General features: G+C 45.1%; 1 protein-coding gene across 4 annotated transcripts in view; it reads right to left on the bottom strand.

Moving 5' to 3' along the window:
* The window catches only part of FMNL1 (formin like 1), a 419,565-nt gene that overhangs the window by 169,073 nt on the left and 227,437 nt on the right, over nucleotides 1-23,055 (bottom strand). For all 4 annotated transcript variants that reach the window (XM_086923863.1, XM_086923862.1, XM_086923864.1 and 1 more), the window contains 3 exons: nucleotides 21,677-21,785; nucleotides 18,303-18,379; nucleotides 14,870-14,963 (listed from right to left, as the gene is read on the bottom strand). In XM_086923863.1, the coding sequence (XP_086779989.1) occupies nucleotides 14,870-14,963; nucleotides 18,303-18,379; nucleotides 21,677-21,785 (280 nt within the window). The remainder of the gene's footprint in view (nucleotides 1-14,869; nucleotides 14,964-18,302; nucleotides 18,380-21,676; nucleotides 21,786-23,055) is intronic.

The following is a 23,055-nucleotide window of genomic DNA, read 5'->3' as shown; positions in this document are numbered from 1 at the left end:
ATTTCTCCCTTTGTGTTTTATGGAATTGTAACAATGCTGATTGTTTTATTTTTATTCATATGCCTGCTTATTTTAGCAAAAATACTACATCTTAGGGCATGTCGTTAAAATAAACATTTTAAACTTTATCGTGTCTCTTTTTACCCATGTTTTGGACTGGTATGAGAATAAAACTAAAGAGTGTTCTTGATTGCCACCATTCCTGAGTGTATCCTAAGTCGCATGTCCTGGGTTGTCTAATCATTGGTACCTTTGCTATAGGACGAAGAGCTAATGAGACACTGATGCTAGTCGGTTAGGGGTTCTAGGTACTGAGGTGAGTTTTTTGGTCCACCACAATTCACTGAGGTCCTGGGTCTCTGTGCACAGTTCTGTGTATGAGCAGAATCCCTGCAACAACACACAGTGTTTATATTTTTGCCTTTGTTATGTTCTACTGGTTTTTTGGGGGGGGGCGGCGGGGGGGTTGAACAGAGAGAGCACACCAAGACTAGTTAACCGCATTTTCATTTATCCACCCAACACACGTATTTACATTTCTGCGATTAGCATGTCTCAGTGTATGCGCTCAGCTGACGGCATTCTAAATTTCCTCCCACACACAGCATTTACATTTCTGCGATTAGCATGTTTTAGTGGTTTTCTTTGCATGGAGAGAGCATGTCTATGGTATATCTCTTTGACTCATCTTGCAAACTTTAACTCCTCCTACAATTTCTAGCAAGCCAAGGACAATGAGGCATGCACCCTATAATCATTAGTTTTTTTTTGCTCTGCAGGGAAGTGACTTTTGCGTTTGCATGGTGTCCCGGATGGTCATAATAGTGACCATGGATGCTGCTCCCAACATTGTTTAGCAGTGCAGTATGATGCCGAGTTCCATGAGCCAGGCAGTCTTGCTGTGTCGCTGCCACCACCTGACTTGCGATGATGAGGAAGTGGATGCAGCATCAGCAGAGTATAATCAGTAGGAAAATAATGAAGCTGCTGATTGGACTGGCTATGATCGCCTATGTGGCCTGTGAGTTGGGGGGGTGGGGGGCTTTATTCATTGCTGGCAGTTATTGCTCCAGATCTTCCTGCAGACACTGCAACCTTTCTCCTCTCTGTTCCAAGGGCCAGGACTACTTACAATATTTGAATTGTCGTGCTTTTTGATGCTCAACCCTCCCGCGTCTGCTGCTGTCTTTCTCCCCTCTGTTTGGGGGCAGGTAGCTCCCATGTCACAGTCCCTAGTGTTCACCCATGCTTCTCACATTCCTTGCTTGCCATCTGGACCCTGATACCGTTATAAATAAAGTACGGAATTGGATTGGTCACCGCATGCTCTCTTGACCATATACCTGCTTTGAGCCATATAGTTGCTTTTGAGCCTTATTTAGTTCCAGTTTCTTGGTAAATACTGTGAAATTCCCTATTATAAATATTTGGCTTTAAGGCAATAAAGCAGAAGTAAAATGTGCTTAATCCAGTAAATAAAATCACTTTCTGAATGCTGATTCATTTAGAGCTTGCTATAATGTGCCTAGAAGTGTCAAATATTCCACGTTAAAGAACAATAGATGCTGCAGCACCCAGGATAAGGTGCTGCATGGCTAAATACTTATAAGGTCCCAAAGGTGAGACCTATTGGCTATGCCAATGCTTATTAGAACTGGAGGTGCTGAGCACTGACAGTACCCGGCCCACTTAAAGCCCTGACCCCGTGCATAAAACCCTCTCAGTGACTCCCATAGACATCAGATGATGAGCACCTCTCTGCATTAAACCATCAGTAACTCCAATAGAGATTGGATGATAAACACTCTTCTGCATGAAACTCTCATAAGGACTCTCATAGAGATTAAACGACTGAGACCCCACTGCATAACTCACTCACAATGCCTTCCATAGAGATGAGTTGATAAACACCCTTCTGCATTGAACCATCGCAGTGACTCCCATAGAAGCTAGAGGGTAGATACCTCTATGCCCCAGGGCACAAGTCCTAAAAAAAGAAGTGGGGGGACGCTGACGTCACGACAGGAAGTGACATCACGAAAAGTGGCTTGCACCATCAGACTCATTGCCTCCCCTCGCTCACCCCATAGATGCGATTGTATCAGAGAAGCCAGCGCGTGAGCAGAGTTCTGAATGAGCTCCTATCTCGTCCCAGAGTGAATGTGGCTCCATTTTCTCCAGTTATCGAGCTCCCGCTAAAATAAGTGGGAGGTTGCCGTCCACCCGCGTGGTACCCCGACTTGAGCCCTGTCTATGCCTAGGAATTCCTTCGCAGATATAGAGAACTGTCGACCGACAGCCCTCTCCATAAAACCTCACTGTGACTCTTAAAAAACAGATGAAAATACCAATGTGTATTGAACCGTTACAGTGACTCCCATAGAGAGTAGAAGATAGACACCTCTTTGCATAGGAATCCCTTTCCATACATAGAGGGCTGTAAACTGCGAGCCCTCTGCATAAAACCCTCAAGGACACTCCCATAGAGGTCAGAGGACAGACACCTCTCTGCATAGGAATTACTTCACACACATAGAGATCTGTGGACTGATCTGCATAAAACCTTTAGAGTGACTCAATAGAGATCGAAAGATAGATACCCCTCTGCATTAAAGCATCAGTGAATGCCACAGAGGTTAGAGGTCAGACATCTCTCTGCATGGAAATTCTTTTACACACATAGATATCTGTAGACTGAGAGCTCTTTGGACTTTGGACTTGGCCTCAGCATGCCATCAAAACTCTCTTCATCTTAGGTCTAGGCCACTTAAACACTAATCACACCTGAAGTGATCGATGCATCACCTTTTCAAAGATATGTCGAACGTCACCTATTTTCAAGATGATATCTTGATATTTGGGGAGAGATTCAAACAAATGAGTAAGGGATAACAATTAAGAGGGGTAAATGCAAAATCAGACTCAAGGGAGTTGAGTATTTGGGCCACCGGTTGAATGAAAAGGATATCACTGTAGTTCAATTTGATAACAGGGATAAAAGAGACTCCTTTCCCTCTGCCAAAGGACCTATTGAGGTCTGTCTTGGACCTTGGGGAATATTATTCCCTGTGTATCTCAATGTTTGCAGACATGATGAAGTCATTTGGAAACTGCTATTGACAAATGAGAAATGTGAGTGCTATGCAGAGTGTGAGGAGTTCTGTGAATTAAAAAGAAGCATTGCAATGGTCTCTGCAATAAAAACATTTGATACGAGAGATCGAACAATCATAAGTACTGATGCCTGCAATATAGGGTTGAGGGCTGTTTTATTGCAATATATGAAAGGTAGGAAAGTTGCTCTTGCATGTGCTTCTTGACCTTTAAAGCATGCTGAAAAAAAATACTCCAAAATCAAGATGGAAGCACTAGCATGTTGGTGGGGAGTAAAACACTTTAGGAGGTTTCTATGGGGCACTGAGTTCGTCATTCAAATTGATTATTGCCCTCTGATAGACGTGTCTATCACCAAGGGGACAGTGACAGCCTCTGCTGGAATTTCATGTTGGCTACTGGGGCTGTTAAAGCATAATTAAATAATGGAATATGTTCCTAGAAAAAAACAATGTTACCACATTGTTTGCCTCGTCTGCGGGTGAAAGGTGATCCGGACATTGAATTGATTCAGATTTTAGTTGCAGAGATGAATAAGATTTCGGAGGGGTGAATTTCACATGAGATATAGGTGGCAGGCATGCAGGAGGAGAAGGTGTTGCAGAAAGTGCAGAAGTACCTGTCGGAAGAGTGGAACGGAAAGGTTCATGCTTCAGACATAGCAGAGGCTTTCCGTGATGTGAACCTTCGTATTCTGGAGATGTTATGTTTAGAGGAGAGCTATTGCTGGTGCCTCAAGGTTTGAGAGAATGCATTTTGCACCTAGCACATGAGGGTCATATAGGAATGAATGCCACCAAGTGTAGTACTACAACAGAGTATGATACCTAATATCCCATTTCCGAAGATGTCAAGCGCAGGGAGACTGCAGAGGTAATGGGCTAGGTTCTCAGCAGCTAACTTCAATCACGCCCTTCATCAGGGCGGGCCTCCGGGAGGCAATGATATTGAAACTGCCTGTAGCACACTAGATGAACGGATTACTGAGGTATTATACAGAGCAGCCCCGTGGTCCTCTAGTGCATAGAGGAGACAGTCAAAATCTGCCAGATGGTTCAATGAAGAGCTCAGGAGAGCTAAGGCTTTGTGCAAGCGTTTGGAACGAATATGGAGGAAAGAGTTTTCAGAGCATAGGAAGACCGACTATAGAACTACTTTAAAACACTACCACTCACTTATAAGGAAAACTCGAGCCGCCTACTACAATACAAGGATAGAGCAAGCTGAAAATTCTTCCAGAGAGCTGTTCGTAATTTTTAAGGACATATCGTCACTTGCCAGAACCGCGGCTCCCAAAACCAGCTCAGTGGATTCTTGCAATCTGATAGCAGACTTCTTTGCAGAGAAGGTAGAAAGAATCTATACTACCTTCCCGGATGAGGCACGCAATGGGAGTTCAGAGAGGGTGGGGTTGGTCAACGTGGAGGAGGCACACTGCCTCTACAGATTTGACCTCCCCTCCTGTAACAACCTCAAAGCCATGACCTTAAGCATTCAATCGGTTCACCAAGGGACCCTACGATGCCTAAAACTCTGAGGGAGAGCTTGGAGATCCTGGTACCTTATATTAGGTATTTCCTTAAACTCTCTTTTGAATCAGGTGTGGTCCCAAAAAGGTGGAAAGAAGTGATTGATATTCTCATTAATAAAAAGCCGGGTGTGAGTGCGAGTCAGTTGAAGAACTTTTGACCAGTCTCACTCTTGCCATATTTTTCTAAAATAGCTGAAAAAGTGGTCAATACTCAACTGACAACGCACATTAGCCAGCACAGCTTACTGCACCTCACAAAATCGGGTTTCCGGGCAACGTACTCTACAGAGTCAGCACTGCTTCTGTCAACAGAAACCATTCACAGACACGTAGAAAAAGGTCAGACGGTAGCTTGGTCCTGTTGGACCTCAGCGCCGCATTAAACACTGTCTCCCACCCGCTGCTCCTACAGCGCCTCAAGAAAGGAGGGCTGGATAGACTGGCCTTGGAGTAGCTGGGATCCTTCTTACAGGATCGAATCTTTCAGGTGTCCCAACTGCCATATTATTCTAAAAACATTGTGCTGGCTCAAGGGGTTCCCCAGGGCTCTATACTAAGCCCCACTCTTTTTAACCTGTATATTGCCTCTCTGGCAGACATTATTGTGAAATACGGCATTAGTGTTGTGTTGTACGCGGACGACACACAATTGGTGGTATCACTATCTCAATCTCATGAAGAGGCAGCCACCAATTTCTCCACTTGTCTACAGGAGCTGGCAGTCTGGATGTCAAGTAACTGTTTAAAGTTAAATAACAGCAAGACGGAGGTTCTAATTGTGGGTAAGGCTCCCTCGAAATGGTCCTCGTCGTGGTGGCTGCAGACACTGGGCCCCACCCCCTCCCCAAGTAACCAGGTTAAGAACTTGGGGATGTGGCTGGATTTTAAGCTCTCCTTTGATTACAACAGAATTGTGGCCGGGAAGTGCTTCGGAATAATGAAAGGCCTTCAGAAGATCTTAGATGTGCTTCCCATGGCAGCCAGGAAAACTCTAGTCCATGCGTTGGTAACTTCCCGCCTGGATTATGGGAATGCTTTATATCTAGGAGCTAGTGGCAAGTGTCTGCGGAGACTTCAATGCATTCAGAACGCGGCGGCTCGCCTTGTTCTGATGCTGCCTAGTGGAACTCCCTCAAGGAATGCCCTTACTGCCTTACACTGGCTCCCGGTGAAGGAGAGAATACTTTTTAAAGCCCTATGTCTCAGTCACTGCATTATGCAGGGAAATTGACCTAGCAATCTACATAGTCTAATGTCCCCCTATACTCCTACAACGGCCTTGAGGTCCGTGGGGATGGGACAGGTCAAGATTCCAGTAATCAAAAGAGCGAGAATGGGTGGACAATCTTTCCGATACCTGGCCGCTAAACACTAGAATGTCCTCCCTTTCACTCTTCAGATAGAACCATTGGAAAGGCTCTTTCGAAAAAAACTAAAAACTTGGCTCTTCCACTTATAGGTTCATCTCGTAAGTTATTTCATGTTACTGCAACAGACAGGGCTGTGGGCTGCGGCGCGGGGACACACTAGTGAGTGTAACCATGTGCTTTATAAGCTTACTTATTATTTTTTAGTACCGCGGTTTAGGACTAGACCATGATGTGGAACAGAGTATTAGGTAGTGTGGAGCAATAAACCGTAAAAGAAACTTTACAGTATCTACCGCAGTAACTAACCAGCAGGTGTTCCATGGAAAACAATTGCTTTGGATATTTCTGAATCATATGTGTAATAAAACAATCCAAAGTATGTTGCTGTAGTAACAGATTATAGTTAGTGGCCGGAGATTAAATCCACTAACCAGGTCACAGCGGAGTTGGTAATCAGATGTTTGAAAGAGCTGGGTAAAGAGAAGGTTTGCCACAGACCATAGTAACTGACAATAGTGTAAAATGTAAGTTGTGCACCATGAGAGATTTTCTGGCTGTGAGAGGCGGTGAACACTTTTTGTTACCCCCAGAGTAATGGCTTGGTTGAGAGAGAGAACAGAACCTTTATAGAACGGCTTCTATTAGCTCCGTGCTGTAAAAAAACTGTGTGTGGTTGTGTCAGACTACACCTAACAACTTGACAAGGAAGAGACACTTTTAGATCTTAAGGGGTAGAAAGCCGAGAGCGTTGTTGTCTAAAGGTGTGGAAAAGAAGAGAGGATGAAAGGAAGATACCACTGCGCTGCCAAAGGGAGAACTTGTGGAGTTGGAAGTCAGAGACTGGGTTCATGTGAAAGAGGATGGATTAATGTGCACATAAGCTTTCCCAGCCTCGTCAGCTAAAAAGGGCTGACTTGAATACTGTTTTGAGTGATGGAAATGTACGGAACCGGATGAAGGTGGTGGAAGTGCCGGAGTGTTTGACTCAAGGGATGAGTGATAGTAGGGTGGTAAAATCGAATGGGGAATCATATGGGTCCCGGAAGAGCAAGGAAGACACCTCATTGGTTTGAGGGTTTTGAAATGTATGAATTCCTCCTCGCAGAATATGGTATTTGAAATGCATTGCAGTGTTCTGCATTGCTATTTGTTTTGTTACTTCCAGATATGTCAGTGTATATTTGTATATATTGTTATTATTTGTATTTTTATTAAGGGAGAACGAAGTGTAACACCCTCCTTTTCTGGAACATGGAATGGATGTCATGGGGCTTCTGAATGCCACACATGAGAATATTTGCTCACTAGTTGGCTGCAGGCTCCCCCCTGATGGCTTATACTGATTGAAGTTTCGAGTTACCTTTCCACCACGTTTGTTTCAGCGATCATCACTGTGCTTTCTTTCTCGGGATCACCATGGAAGGAAAATGTTCAAATAATCCTAATGAAAGGGAGAAACCACCCTGTGCATCAGGAACCTGTGTATTTTGCTTGCAGCAACAACCCCCCAAGTTGGAAGTTGTTGCTGCAAAGCAAACACGAAGGCTAAGTAGGGTTCTTCACCCTGGCAGCCCGCAGGACGCTCAACAGTAATAAAAGGACATGAGACACCCTAGTGGATTCACTTTAACTACAGAGATCATTATACGGTCTAAGTTACCCCCTATATCACTGAATGGTTGAGAGTTACACGGCAGGTATCGGACCATGAAAGGAGGAGTGCGGAGTGATGAAGGCGTGTATAGCAGGTCTAGGGGGTTCATTCAAACGAGGCGAGTGGCCCAGGGAAAGAGGGGTGGTCCCATCTGCTGCAGGTGGCAACAGCATGGTCGGCATTTAAGAGTCGCCAGGGGTTGCAGCTGCGACCCCTGGCTTGCTCCTTGCTACCCCTGGCCCTACTTTTGTGACCCCTGGCCTCAGGGATGGCAAAATGAGTGCCTTGAACACAGGGGCAGCTCTTCCCAATGGACGCTGGTTGGAGCTCCACTTGCCTGGTTTCTATTTGTTTATTGTAAAAATAGTGAATAATAATATTCACTATTATTAGTGCACTAGAAAAGGGAGTACATTAGCTGGAATATGATCCTATCTGAAAGCTAAGATAGGGAAAAAATGCTGTTAAATATATGTCGTATATATGCTTGCGTGTGAGAGTGCTTATGTACGTGAGAGTGTGTGAAGGTGTCAGTATGTGTAAGCTTGTGTGTGTGAGTCAATGTAATGTTGATGCTTGGCAGGCTGTATCTGAATGAAATATGTGAACTTGGGGACTGGGTTGTCGATTGTTTAACGAAAAGAGGGGCGTCTTGTTTTTAATCTTTTAGCCAGCAGGTGGCGGCCTTGTACTGGCAAACTAAACTGGCTGAGCCAGCGATACATAGAAAGATTATGTCACAACCAGAGCATCCTCAAGGGCAGCGCGACCTGTTCTAATGAGTGGTGCAAATGCAGCAGGAAAGACGGCGCAGCCTATCACCTTCAGGGCCAGAACGGGATACCAGGACGCACAGCTGCGCACTTTAAAACGTGTCTAAGAAGAATGACATAAGGGCGCGAGTCACTCTTTCACCTCCCCAACCGCACTACTCCCCTGTTGGGGACATGGTCACCGAGCCCTTCACCTTCCCTGGTGTGATGTGGGTGTTGACACAAGAGTACATGACCTGTCCCCTGCAGTCGTGTACGCTCTGGTACCGAAATGTGGCTACAGAGTCATTCTGTGATTTGGCCACTGGGACAGAAAAGTGCGACGCCTCATGAAATGGTGGTTTAGGTGTGCTGCTCGATGGAAGCAGGGGCGGTCCCTCCATTTGAGCGGAGGGGCATCGCCCTACAAGCCCCAGAATTGAAAAATAAAATGGTAATAAAGTTTATTACCATTTAAATTTTCCGGCAACCCGACCCAACTGTCAGGACTAGGCGTGGTCAGCGATGTCTCTTTGGCCGGCCGGCTCCTATAATAAATAGGTGGGCAGCCAGACATGCGCATTTTAAAGTTCTCTAATCTAGCTGTCTTGGACATCTAGGTTAGAGAAAGCACAGGCCTCCAGTGCTCTTAGGAGCGCTGGGAGAGCCGGCTCTATCCAATCCTGGTGCTGCTTTCAAGCTGTGAGAGCAGTACAAGGATTGGGTAGGGCAGTTTCCTGCATCTCCAGCCTCCTGGAAAACCCCCAACGGAGGAGGACGTCGCGCTGCGAGGGAAAGTGAATTGTTTTTGTGCCCCTTACCTTCGAACCACCCTTGGTACAAGCCAGCCGCCACTGTAAATGTCACTCTTCTTTAACTTCCTGATACTTGAAGACAGAGCCGCTCAGCTCTGGAGCAGTAAATAAATAAAGTAATAATGGTTCTGTCGGACAGAAATACACACTGTTTTAGTATTTCAATGTTTCCTTTCTTCAGTCTCGTACCTAACCAGGATATCAAGACAGGTGTACTAATACATTCACAAACAAAACTCACTGACCATACAGAAAAATGAAAGCAAATTTTACTCAAATACTTTCACATGTGAACACAAAATACTTCAATCACTGTCCCTAACGAACATTTAAAACATATAAGGCACAAAAACTTTGTGCTAGAGTAATACTAAAAACAACAAGTAAAATGTGTTACTTCATATACTTTTGGGTTAAACAACTATACATATACAATCATCCTGTAGACACATCAATTAGATCTTGGATCCTACAGGATTTTGAATAGTTTGTTCACGCCAAAGGAGAGGATTGCGTCGATGTTTCGACCCTAGGGGGGGCGATGCGGTGTTTTCACGCATCAGGTGCGGGTCTTAATCAGGACTGTATATATATATGGGACAGCCTCTTGCAGACCTAGCTCCGCATGGAGTCCTGGTCTCTTCCTCTTGAATCGTATTGTCGGTCCGTGTTAATCAGGCCGGCTAAATGTTCATTACACCTCTGTATTGATATAGTCTATACAGATGGTTGTAAACTTGCTCCTTTGTATTTCTAACACGCGCGGGTCAGCACGAACGGAAAGTGAAGGAGGCGACCCGCGCGTGTTAGAAATACAAAGGAGCAAGTTTACAACCATCTGTATAGACTATATCAATACAGAGGTGTAATGAACATTTAGCCGGCCTGATTAACACGGACCGACAATACGATTCAAGAGGAAGAGACCAGGACTCCATGCGGAGCTAGGTCTGCAAGAGGCTGTCCCATATATATATACAGTCCTGATGAAGACCCGCACCTGATGCGTGAAAACACCGCATCGCCCCCCCTAGGGTCGAAACGTCGACGCAATCCTCTCCTTTGGCGTGAACAAACTATTCAAAATCCTGTAGGATCCAAGATCTAATTGATGTGTCTACAGGATGATTGTATATGTATAGTTGTTTAACCCAAAAGTATATGAAGTAACACATTTTACTTGTTGTTTTTAGTATTACTCTAGCACAAAGTTTTTGTGCCTTATATGTTTTAAATGTTCGTTAGGGACAGTGATTGAAGTATTTTGTGTTCACATGTGAAAGTATTTGAGTAAAATTTGCTTTCATTTTTCTGTATGGTCAGTGAGTTTTGTTTGTGAATGTATTAGTACACCTGTCTTGATATCCTGGTTAGGTACGAGACTGAAGAAAGGAAACATTGAAATACTAAAACAGTGTGTATTTCTGTCCGACAGAACCATTATTACTTTATTTATTACCCACCCAGGTTCTGAGGGTTACAGGGTCACCCCATTACATGTATTGATCAGCTCTGGAGCAGGGCTGCAAGGCGTAGGGCTCATAGTCCATGGGCTCTAGCGATGCTCAGATCAATGTTTGGCCTTTTGAATATGTAACACGACCAACAAGAGAGAGCCTCTGTACTATGTCCTGACAGAGCACTTGATTTGTTAAATGGGTGCTCCTATTTAATTATAGGAGGACCCACACCTACGCCGTTAGTGGCATGCTTCATCATAGGGTTGCCACCCCAGGCTCCAAGTGCATCTGGGTGTGCTGCGACGCCTGACTTACAGCAGAGCTGGGTTTTTCTTTATCAGGGATCAGAACAGTTATAATGATGTTATGGTGTCCCTACCAGAAAGGACAATTTTGTTGATGGGAGCCTGAGCTAAGGCTAAAAGAATGACAAAGTTAGATGTGAAGCGAGACAGGTGTTTGCCATTCTCTTTTGTACTTGTGCGTGACAACATGCAGAGCTTAGAGGACACCAACCTAGCGGGAGCGACACCTTGACAAATGTGTGACTACAGGGTCCGCCGGCCTCTAATTCTTTATCGTGTAATGGTCAACAAAACTAATATTATTCCACAGGACGCGATCCTGTGGTGAGCACAACAGAGAAAGTACGTTATGCCACAATCTCACAAGATCACAATTGATAGTACGCACAAGTACACCAGTGTTTGGCAAACACCTGATAACATAAAAGCCATTTGACCCTGAGTGGTATCTGAAAGACAAGGCTGACACATGTAGACCAAGATGTGAGAGATCATAATTATCTTGCGTCACATCTAACCTTGCAATTCTTTTAACCCTACCTAAGGCTCCCATCAATCAAATCACCCTTTCTGGCAGGGACACCTAAAGGTAATCTTAGAAGTTCTGATCCCTGATAAAGAAAACCCAGCTCCGCTGTAAGTCCGGCGTCGCAGCACACCCAGATGCACGAGGCACCCTTGGGTGGGAACCCGATGAAGAAGCATGCCACTAATGGACAGACATGGGTGAGAGTTCTCCTATAATTAAACAGGAGCACCCTTTGGACCGATGAAGGGATCTGTCAGGACATCGGAAATATCCTCTCTCTTGTTTGTCATTTAATATACTTTGTACGTGGAGTGAGTCCTTGCTCTGTTTACTCCCCTCCTTCATGATGGTTCTTTGAGACATGTAATCATCGAGCCCTGTCCACGGATGGGTTGAGCTTTGGCCGAGGAACCCTTGAGGTTGATTCAGAAGATGGCAAGGTCACTGGCACATGGGTGCAGACTCTTGTAGCGAAGCAAGTGATCCACTTGGTCAAGGGGTGGACGCCAATGTGTCGCTACCAATGGAAGGCTTAGTTACTGAACTCAGATGACAGAGCATTGTGTCTCCATGAATGGAGGCTTGGCTGTGGGCATGAGGCTACAGATGCTTGCGTCGCTGCCAATGGAAGGGTTAGTTGTGCATGTCTATAGGGAAATTTCGTTATTAGCTTTTCATTACAGATCATTGGTTACGGATGATTGCGTCTCTCTCAGAGGAGGTTTGGTTATCTTGGGGGTTTGCAGATCATTCGTTTCTGGCCTATTACAGATGATTGTGTTTCTATCAAATGATGTTTGGCTATTGGAAGATAACAGGTTATTGTGTTTTTTCAATGAATGTTTGTTTACTGGCATGAGGCCACAGAGCAGTGTGTCTCTGTCAGTGGAGGTTTGGTTATTGGAATGGGAGTGCAGGTCATTGGCTATTGGCAGGATACAGATAATTGTCTCTCTGTTAATGAAGGTTTGGTTCTTGGCTAATTACAGATGGTTGTGGTTTATCAATGGAGGTTTGGTTTTTGGCTGATTACAGATGATCGTCGTTTACCAATTTAGGTTTGATATTTGCCTGAGATTGCAGATCAATTTGGTTTTATCAATGAAGGTTTGGTTATTGGCTGTTTACTGGCTCAGGCACGCAGAGAGATCCATGCACTGGGGTCTGCGCCAAGGGTTACAGCCTTTGGCTTCTATGGTTGTGTGCAGGGCATTGCCACTGGGGATCACAGCCACTCGCCTGTAGCCTTTGGTGCTGTAGGAAATTGGCACAGGGATGTGGAAATCTTTACCTCAAAAATTATATTGGAAAATGGCGAGATGGTGCAAGTCGAAACTGTAGGGCTCCCATTATATAAGAATGATGGGCAACGTATGCCCTGTCATTCCATGCCACAGGATTCCATCGGTGACACATAGCAAGGAATGCCTGAGGGCGCTACCAGACAGTTACTCCTGTCCGTGTTAGCGTGTCTGTGGATGGAGCGTGGCATGGGCACAATGCTGCAACCCTTCCACCTCTTGGATGTGTAGCAGAGAAGCCGGGCAGAGGCATGCAGAGACTGTCCTCTTCAATACACTGTGGTACATGGGATTGGCAAAGGCACACAATCCTTCCACCTCTAAGTGTGGCCTAGTGGCACATTCTTTACGCATTTAAGTCTATGCATAGAAGTTGGGAACAGAATACAGAGTTTTTCATCCCAAGCCCCCGTGGTTCCTGAGCCTGGCACAGGCACACACAGCCTTCCACCTTTTAGTGTGGATGGAACATGTGACATTGGCACAGTGGTACCCGCCTTCTACCGGTCGTTTGTGTGTAGTACGAAAGTGGGGCACAGACATGGAGAGCCTTTCATTTTCACGCCTCTGTGGCACATGGGACTGGCACAGGCACACAGAGCCCTCCACCTCCAAGCGTGGGTGGTGCACGGCCTTGGCACAGTGGTACACAGTGGCACACGCCTGTCGCCTGCATGCCCGAAGGATTAGAGACTTAAACCCGGAAACATTTGGGGACCTTGGCAGAAACATAAGACGCCCTTGGCAGAGGGGAGCAGGCCTCATTCACTGCCCTGTTCCGAGGTCACCCTCGGCTCTGCTGGCACCCCGCTCGAGGGAGGGAGACTGGGCACCTGATCCCTGTGCCTTCCGAGTGACATCAGCACCCTCCTGCCGGCCAGATGCCGCCGCCTCCAGTGAGCCGTGATACCCCGGCTCCCCTTACACCCAGAGTCGCCGCCTCCTCCCGCCACGCGCAGGTTCCCAGGGGCAACGACTGACATCAGCGCCCCTCGCGCCAGGTATCAGGTGAAGGCTCCAGGTGACATCTCCCGGGCAGCACGCTGGGCGCGCGGCAGAACGCCAGGACGTCCTCTCTGGGCCTACAGGGTGCTTCATTCATTCAGGCACTCATCCCCCTACTGATTCATTCACCCACACATCCAACGAGCCGTAAATCCACACCCACCCACACACCAGTTCATTCATTCATGAACGTATCCGTCTATGGGTCCAGGGCAGGGACCCTTGCATTCGAACATCCTATTACACATTCGAGGCAACCCTCGACCCACACACCAATGAATGCAAACACAGGCGCAAAGACACACAACCATCAACACCCTGCGCAAATCCATTCAACTAGAAAACAATGTGCCTACAATACATGTCGACAGAGCCTCAATGTGCGTATATGCATTGTAGTAGTAAATGTAGCAATATGTCGACCCACTCAACGCCTGTGCGCATTCTTCGGCGAGGAGACATCATGAATGACAGCGTCAGCCCATTCTTCTCACGTCTTATGGTCTATGGGGGTTTGCTGTATAGATCTGGACATTGAAAGTGGGGCCTCAGGCTCTTACAGCAGTGGGGGGATCGCTTTTTTAAAATATATATCTCATGACAATAATATTGTATCCACTACATTATAAGGTAAGTGTGTAATTATTGTCCTAAACTCCACTGATGCTCAAATTCTAAGTTAAGTGTCGGTGGAGCTAACACTAGTAAATACATACATACTTTCCTTACAAGACAGTGGTAGGCGAGGTAGTGTTGTGATATTACTCTAGGTCAATATTGTCACATATAATTTACACTGACAGTCAAGCATTCCCAAGTTGTCCATACAACTTTGGAAGATGGAGAGCTGGCTGGAACAAATCACCTTGAGTGCATCGGTCAAAATCTTTAAAACACAGAAATGTAATGTAAAAGGATAATAAGACAATAAACCGCTAGTGACAAAATAAAGAGATCTTTTAGACCTTCCATTTTTAAAATGGCCACGTCATGATGGACACTGATCAAGATGGACTGGCCTCCCTGAACTTACCTCTTTGAAATTGTCGAAGGCGGCCATTATAATATCGTGTCCACCACGAACCAGACAGACTGCAGCCAACAGCTCCAGCACTAGAGCCTTGGTCCTGGGGAAAGAAGATGGATAGCTGTTTGGAACTGAATACAGAAACATCCCAAAAGGGCCCATCCTCGGTTTACAAATTGTGCTGTAGGTTGACCTGACTACAAAGTTTTTTGGGTGAAGTCATATATAGGTGCTCCTGGAAATCAACAAGGGCCCCATTTGTGCAAACCACATGAATTTCAACGCGTACGAAGGAGAGGGTTACAGCATCCATACCAATGCTGTTAAAAATGACATGAAACCGCCCCGTCCGACAACTAATCAATACTGTGCTTCATATTCGACCAGAGATGGGCCCTCGGTTATGCAATCTTTCAATAAAGAAGCATTTCAAATTTGTAAATACCTAGAGCACACTGGATCAATAATCACCCATGTGAAAAATAACCAAAAGAGACGATAACCTACAGTATTGGAAATGAAGTAGCTATGTCATTTATATCACCAATTCCCATATTTCATGAGCACCTTACAATCAGGCAAAGTCCTCTCCATGACTCCTATTTAGAACTGTCCTATATCACTCACCCTGCTCTATTCCATTCTAAGTTTGTAAAGATGGTGTCCCACAGAACACAAAATGCCTTTATCAATGTCCATCCAGCATTATGTTCATCCCGGGCTCTGTTTATGGTCCAAGTTATCCCTGATCTGGTCATGTGTGCGCAGAGGTTGGAATGTTAGTCGCATGGCGCCCATTCTGGAGTGTACAGTGCAGCGAGTGTGTGCTTTGGCTACTAGCTGGGACTTTCCGAATCTTGTCTTTGGATTGCAGTTTAGGTGATGTATTGACTGCAGCTGTCCCTCAGCGGGATCTCCAAGGACATTAAAGCATACATGCACACTCATAGAAGCCTGTCACTCAGCCTTATTCTATAGCCTCGCTCTACTCTGATGATATTAATATTCCTCGCTCTGTGTCCTGGTATCATGATGATATCTCTGACATAATCCTGGATCACAAGGCAGACATTTTATTTATTTTGGTGGATTGACCAGGAAGGTCTTCTTGTCTGCTCCTTCTGTAGTCATCTCAGATGGTTTCAAGTTTCAAACTACTTTGCTGCAGTCACCAGTGACCCTCAGCTGGTGGGTTTGCTCTCATTTTCCAAGAGAATATAACTGTTTGACTGCTGTCTGCTTCTACTGCAGTTTACAATGAAATCCTACTTGCAAAATGCAGATACTCTCCCATCTTTACTGTCACCTTAGTGCAAATGGACAGATTTCTTGGCTGTGACTTAGAGTATTCTCATGTCTTTCAAATTAACAGCTCGAGTTATCTCTCAAGCAAGTCTGTGGCGTAACGAAACTTGAGGGAGCCCCCAGCAAAGTACATGGAGCCCCCCCCCTGAACCCAGTCAGGAGCTCTTGGGCAGAAGGCTTGGCTTATTAATTGTAAAAAGCAATTATTAGTGGATTGTTATCACACTGTGTTACAAGCTGTAGACAGGTCTTTTGTTACATGAAGTATCACAGATTGCCATTGAGGCAATGGTTTTGGTTTTGTGTCATCTCTTGTGATAAACGCTGGGTGTAGAAGATTGTCATTGTGATTATCATTGTTATGCCTTTTGAGAGTGAGTTTGTATTTTGTTTTCCCAACTATCATTGTGTACATATTAGTATTTTTATAATGTATGTGTGCATGATGGGTGATGACATGAGAGCACTTCAGTAGGCCTGTGGTGGTTTTGGTGTCAAGACAAATGCTGCACGCCTCATTGGTTCATCTGGAAAAAGTGTTTTAGATATCAAAGTTTTGATGTTTATTATGAACATTTATGAGAACGCCATAGACTCAACTTAAGTATTTTAAACAGCATGTGTTGAAGGCAATAGACTTTCTAATAGTGGATTGTTATTAATGACAGTGTGGTCAAAGCCTACGGGCAGGTATTTTGTTAAGAGGAATCTCACAAATTACCATACTATGCAGGCGACCTAGCTGAACAAACCATGGGGATAGAATATATAGGGACATGTTTAAGGTTTGACAGACTTCTACCAAATTTATCTTGATAGATAGGAACTGCCATCACGGCGGTTCCATTCAAGATGCAAAATATTTGATGGACGCATGGCATCTGTTTTGACAGCCATCCACCAAAAGTTGAAAAAATGTTGGTTTTGGAAAAACAAATTCTAGTGACCCTAAATAAGGCGGAAGGTGTAATGCACTTCCTCCTCCAACAGCTACCCTGTTGGGCTCTTAGAGCTAGCTTTCTGTCGATGGAGTTAACGGGGGCTGAGAGTCCGCCTGTCTCTAAATGAGGTGGGTGCATCATCGGTTTAGTGGACAGGGTACTGTGTCACGTGCGCCATGAAATACTCTATCTGCCAAAACAACTCAAAGTCACCCCCTTAAAATGTGATAATCCTTATTAGGCCCTCTTCAACTGGGGTTTATATATTTTTGAGAACTGTAATTTGTTTTCATTTGTACTTTTATTACTGTGTGCCTGTTGGTTACCTTGTGGGAAAGTGTATGCCCCATAAGGCAATAGACTTCATTTATTTTACTTTGAAACACATATGATAAAACCAAAAAGTCTTCAAGGGTTGACTATTATTGTATATATAAAACACCACTGGTCAGTTATAATTAGGTCAGCTGTTCCATAGGTAAAGCGTTTTTCGAGATATATATTATCCCTGGGCGGGTAATTCCGCTCCGCCAACGGAGTTTAAGGATTTTTTCCTACTCTGCGCTCCGTTCCAAACGCGGAGTTTAGGCGCAAACTCCCCTCCGTGGCGGAGCAGGGTTAGCCAGCCCCTCCACCCTCTCAAATTAATACAAAAATTTAAAAAGAAGGCAGTTACCTGCGTGGCTGCCTCCTACCCTGCCTGGCCGCTCTCCTTCCTGCTCCTCACCGTCCTTCTCCTATGAAAAAACACTATGTTGTGCATCTGGCACAGACGCCACACAGACTGCGCTGCCACTGCTACCCCATGAGAGTCAAGGAAACCACAGCAGTCTTGTGACTCTGTAAGAAGTAATACCCAAAGCCCTGGGATAAGGAGGAGGAAAGACCTGTTTGTTACTTCTAAGTATACTTGGACTTGAAGAAAGGCCTGACTATCACAGCTCCTTCTCTGGAATGAATAGCAAGTGTTTGTCCTCTGGTAAACTCACCCAACGTAAGACTAGGCTGCAACAGACTCATTACCTACCCCACTCTATCATGCCAGCCTATTAGCATCACACAGACCATCAGAGTGCGGATACAGGATGTCCAGGAGAAGGATGGTAATGTACAGGCCACCTGATAAGGACTGCGGGTAAGTGCAGCTTAAGGCTTGATGACGACGCGAGGACAGGCACTATAATCCACCATACCTGGCACTCTTGTTGTTGAGGCTTAGCGTGATCTCGTTCACACAGGAGGCGTGGTTCATCACCAGGCTGAATCCAGACTGTGGTAAACAAATGACAGAAAACAACAGTAATCACAAAACGATCGAAACAGTAGGAAACAATACGACTAAGATCTTCATTCTATGAGGCCTGTTTTTTGGGCCTCATTGTTTGTTGTGTTGATTCTTCAGCAGGACTTTAACACCTTGCGTGCTGCCCCGATTTCCCCCCGGTGCTGGACATTCCATAACTGGGTGTGGTCGTGACGGAACCATTCCGTCATCAGCACAGCTCAACCGTGACTGATGACGGAATGGTTCCGTCACAAGCATTGAAGGGGTTAAGTGGGATGAAAAAAACTTGAGGGTCTCGCAAAGGGGTGTGGTCAATGTAATTAGGGTGTGGCTTAAACATGTAATATAAAAACCTGTGCTTACTATAGTGTGTCGCAGACTTGCATTTTGCTGTCTCTTTCTGTTACTGCATCCAGGTATTTAATACATACACCCTCACAGTGACTCCTATAGAGGCCAGAGGACAGACACCTCTGTACATGAATCCCCTTCACACACCTAGAGATCTGTAGACTCATACCCCTTTGCATAAAATCCTCACAGTAACTCCCACAGAGGTCAGAGGACAGTAGTGCTTAATTTGAGCCTGTGGTTTCCAGTGCTTGGCACCGGCACTTGTCAGCACTGGCTCTAGTGGCAGTCCACCACATGGTGGTGCTTGTCTGTCTAATTTTGAGATGAGCACAACAGCAGTATTTATTTAGTCAATATACATTAAAAATAAATAATACCTGCCCTTCAAGCCATTATTATAGCTTTGGGTGGCTTGGAAAAGTCTATATTGTCACACTTATAGGAATGTGAGGGTTAATAGTTGTGTTGGTACTGTCATTGACAACACTGGAGGGGCAATGGGTGGTGCAGGTCACAGGAGCTTTCTGAGAAGGCCCTGGCATTTACTTTTCTTTTTTTTACAAATTAAGCACTAGAATACAGACACCTTTCTGCATAGCTTTATGGTATTCCTTCGCATGCATAAAGCTCTGTATTCTGACAGACCTCTGCATAAAACTCTCACAGAGTACTTTTTTTTTTCACTCCGAGGGTGAGGGCAAAAAACTAGGGACCCCTGCCAGTACCTGATTTTTAGAACTGCCGGAGCTCAGCACTGACAGGACCAGGCATACCTAAAGCCCTGCCCCCTCTACATAAAACCCTCCCAGTGACTCCCATAGAGGCAGAGGACAGACATCTCTGCACATGAATCCCCTTCACACACCTAGAGATCTGCAGACTGAGAGCGCTCTGCATAAAACCCTCACAGAGACTCCCACAGAGGCCAGAGACAAACACCTTTCTGCATAGGTATACCTTCACATGCATAAAGATCTGTATTCTGACAGTCCTCTGCATAAATCCCTCCCAGTGACCCCGTAGAGGATAGATGACATTTATTTATTTAGTTATTTAATGAGTTTTATATAGTGCTGGCCAGACCTGTAGGTATCAGAGCGCTTTACATTAGATTACACAATGTTACAGAAAATGATAACAATTACACATTACATCAAAAATAAGCAACACATTGAGAGAGGAAAGAAAGGTGAGACAAATTTCTCTGCATATGAATCACCTTCACACACCCAGAGATCTGTAGACTCATAGCCCTCTGCATAAAACCCTCACAGTGACTCCCATAGAGACCAGAGGACAAACACCTTTCTGCGTAGGTATACCTTCACATGCATAAAGATCTGTAATGTGACAGTTCTCTGCATAAAACCCTCACAGAGTTAAGATTTTACTTTACCACCAGCCTCAAAGCAGGTACCAAACCCCTCCCCCCCTACATCCTGAGATCAAGAAACAGGTTTTACATTTCTTCCTGAACATGCCTTCCGACTGGGCCTGACAACTGCTAGGGGCAGAGCATTCCACAATGTAGGTGCCAGGTAGCCACAGGAGCTCCCACCCATAGCACCCTCTTGACTCTGGGAACAATTACCAGCATCTCCCCAGCCGATCTAAGGTTCCTCGGCGGTACATAAGGTCTTACAACGGCTGCAAATATACTAATTAAGGGGATAATTCCTTCAGGCACCTCAACTGCAGAATTCTCTACCAACTGTTTTTCGGTTTGAGGTGAAAACAGCGGCCTTCATTAAAACTCGTAAAACGCTGACATTTATAGGGTGATTTTTCAACTTGATACCTAATTCAAGGCTTTGTTTTTTTCTGTTTGTGAGTTAGTGTCATGAAGCCAGCATGGGTATGTTAGTTCTTTGAAACATAAATAAATATCACTAGTTGGTTTCACCTGCGCCAAATGTAGACCTGCAGTGGGCACAGCTTCAATGCCTCCCGGCTGGTCCATGCGTAACTAGTTAGTCCAGTCCTGGATTTTTCTTAGAATTCTCAGACTTGTAGCCTTAGTTAACCAAGTATAAAACTAGGACCAGGGCTTTAAGTGGGAGGTCGCTCAAAGGGGCGCGGCCAATGTCATTAAGGACATGGCTTAAAAACACTTAAGCTAAAAATCTATGCTAGCATAGTGTGCCGCCCGACTTGTATTTTGCTGCTTCTGTTATTGCATCCAGATATATGATACAACAAGTAACATCATACCTACAACAAGGCAGGACTATTAGCTTCGTCAATGGTTGCATGTGACACCACGACAATGTTGCTGCGCCTGAGGTTCAAAAAGAGAAGAGAAAATCAGAGAGAAAATGACTCTCTTTAAAGGATTTCCCTTCGCCTACAACGCTCACCTGCCATGAGGTCATGCAGTATCTTCTACACTAGTGAGAAGTGAGCATTGTGAGCGGGTACATCCATGTGCCTGCAGTCTGGAAAAAAACACGGACCGCCTGTGCCAGGGCACTAAGCAGAGCCCGATGGAGACCCGTTTCGAGGCCCCCTTTAAAAAACTGCTGGCGCTCAGCACCGGTGAGACCCGGCCCACTTAAAGTCCTGACTAGGACTACAAGTCCCAGAATCCTAATTAAATTCGGGCAAGCCTCATGGTCCTGGGAAACTTGGCACGTAGAGTGGGTGAAAGTTCAGCCCACGCAGTGGGTATTTTTGATCGATGTGTGGGGGGAGAAAGCATCAGCAAAGCTCAAGAACAGCATGGGGTATACTAAAAGTAAGGAAAGCAGGTACAACATAAAAATAACCAAAGAGCAAAGCGAGAAAAGAGGCTGAAAGTTGAGAGAAATTAAACAATGTGGGATCGCAGAGAACATAAAAGAAGGTGGGAAGCAGGACAGTAGGACCAAGGCAAAGGAAGGAATGACAAACACAGGGTTCCTCCATTCTGTATTTGCACACGTGACCCACCTGATAGTTCATGATGGCGCGAAGGCACATGATGCACACGTGGACGTCGTCCTTTTGGCTGACAATACGTGAATTTCGCAGGGCCTTCCTGCTTGGCAAAGTGTTGAACCTAATGCCAAAAAGCAAGAAATGGGAACAGTGAAACAGCAGCACATACCCAGAAAACCACAGAGCACAACTGACCATGCAGGTTCCTAGCTACAGCAGGGCTTCAGATTACTACAGACGTTACACTTCACTTGACCCTGTGTAACTAGTCATTTTCAAGTACAATATATATTCTTTTAGTGCACATTTTAGAGTCCACCCAGTTATGAAAGGAAGCCAAGTTGCTGGTCAAGCATTCTATACATCTCACACATGCATCACGCACAGCCATTGCAATCATAATCTTCTTTGTCTTTCAGTACAGTACACTGGCATGCAGAGCCTTGCAGATAGTTTCCCTCCTAGATATCAGATGTCACTATTCTGCAAAGGGCACAGCTGAGTAGTATTAAGAAATGGCCAGGTTCCAAGCTACAGCCATCTTTGAATCAGGCAAGTATATGTATGCTGCACCTCTCTCTGTGTCTGCACAGACCATGGAACATCAACAACATTTGGGTATTTGCCTGTCTCAAAGATGGCCGCCACTGACTTACCACCTCGTCCAAATGTTTTGTTCAAATGCATATCAATAGTGATGTTGTCATTGGATGGGCTCTGCAGAGTCAGGCTTATAAAAGGCTGCCATAGAAGCGAGAAGTAATGAGAAGGTAAGATCTTGCATCCATTTTAGGGTCAGGCTTTGCAGAAGCATATTATCTCCACTTTAGAAAGCATGTTCAGTAGACACAAATCTGCAAAGGTCTGATTTGTGAAGCCAAGATTTATGCCCCAAAGAAACTGTGTATCACCTCAGGGTGATGGAAGTTAATAGAAAATAATTTTCATTGTTCAAGGCCAAAGATTAAATCAAGAGGCAGCCCCCATGATGGCCATTTTCGTTCATTTTTCCCACAAATTGATAACTCTCTATCAACAGGAGGCCTATTCCGTTCGAGTGCCTTTGGCTCTCTGATCCTTGGCTTCTTGACTTTATAACTTACCATTGTTCGGACTCTTTCTGGTCTTCTATACCAGGAGAACAGGCTCTGTGTCAGAATCATACATGCAAAACTTCACCCCCAGTAAGAACACCAGCTAACCAAAGCCAGGAAGGATGTGGGTTGCATGAGGGGAGGGTCCGCACACAGGATGCTTACCATGAGCAGAAGTGATGTGTTCCAGTAAGCGAAAGCAAGGTAAACGAAGATGGGAGTTAATGCGGAGAAGAGCATCGGTAGAGAACTCAACATCTGCTGTACATAGACTTTTGATATTCATATTTTCTCTTA

Source organism: Lissotriton vulgaris, chromosome 5 (genome assembly GCF_964263255.1).
Source record: "Lissotriton vulgaris chromosome 5, aLisVul1.2, whole genome shotgun sequence".
In the NCBI taxonomy this organism is placed as follows: Eukaryota; Metazoa; Chordata; class Amphibia; order Caudata; family Salamandridae; genus Lissotriton; species Lissotriton vulgaris.
Note: the sequence above shows the minus strand (reverse complement) of the source record. Positions and strands in the feature narration are given on the sequence as shown.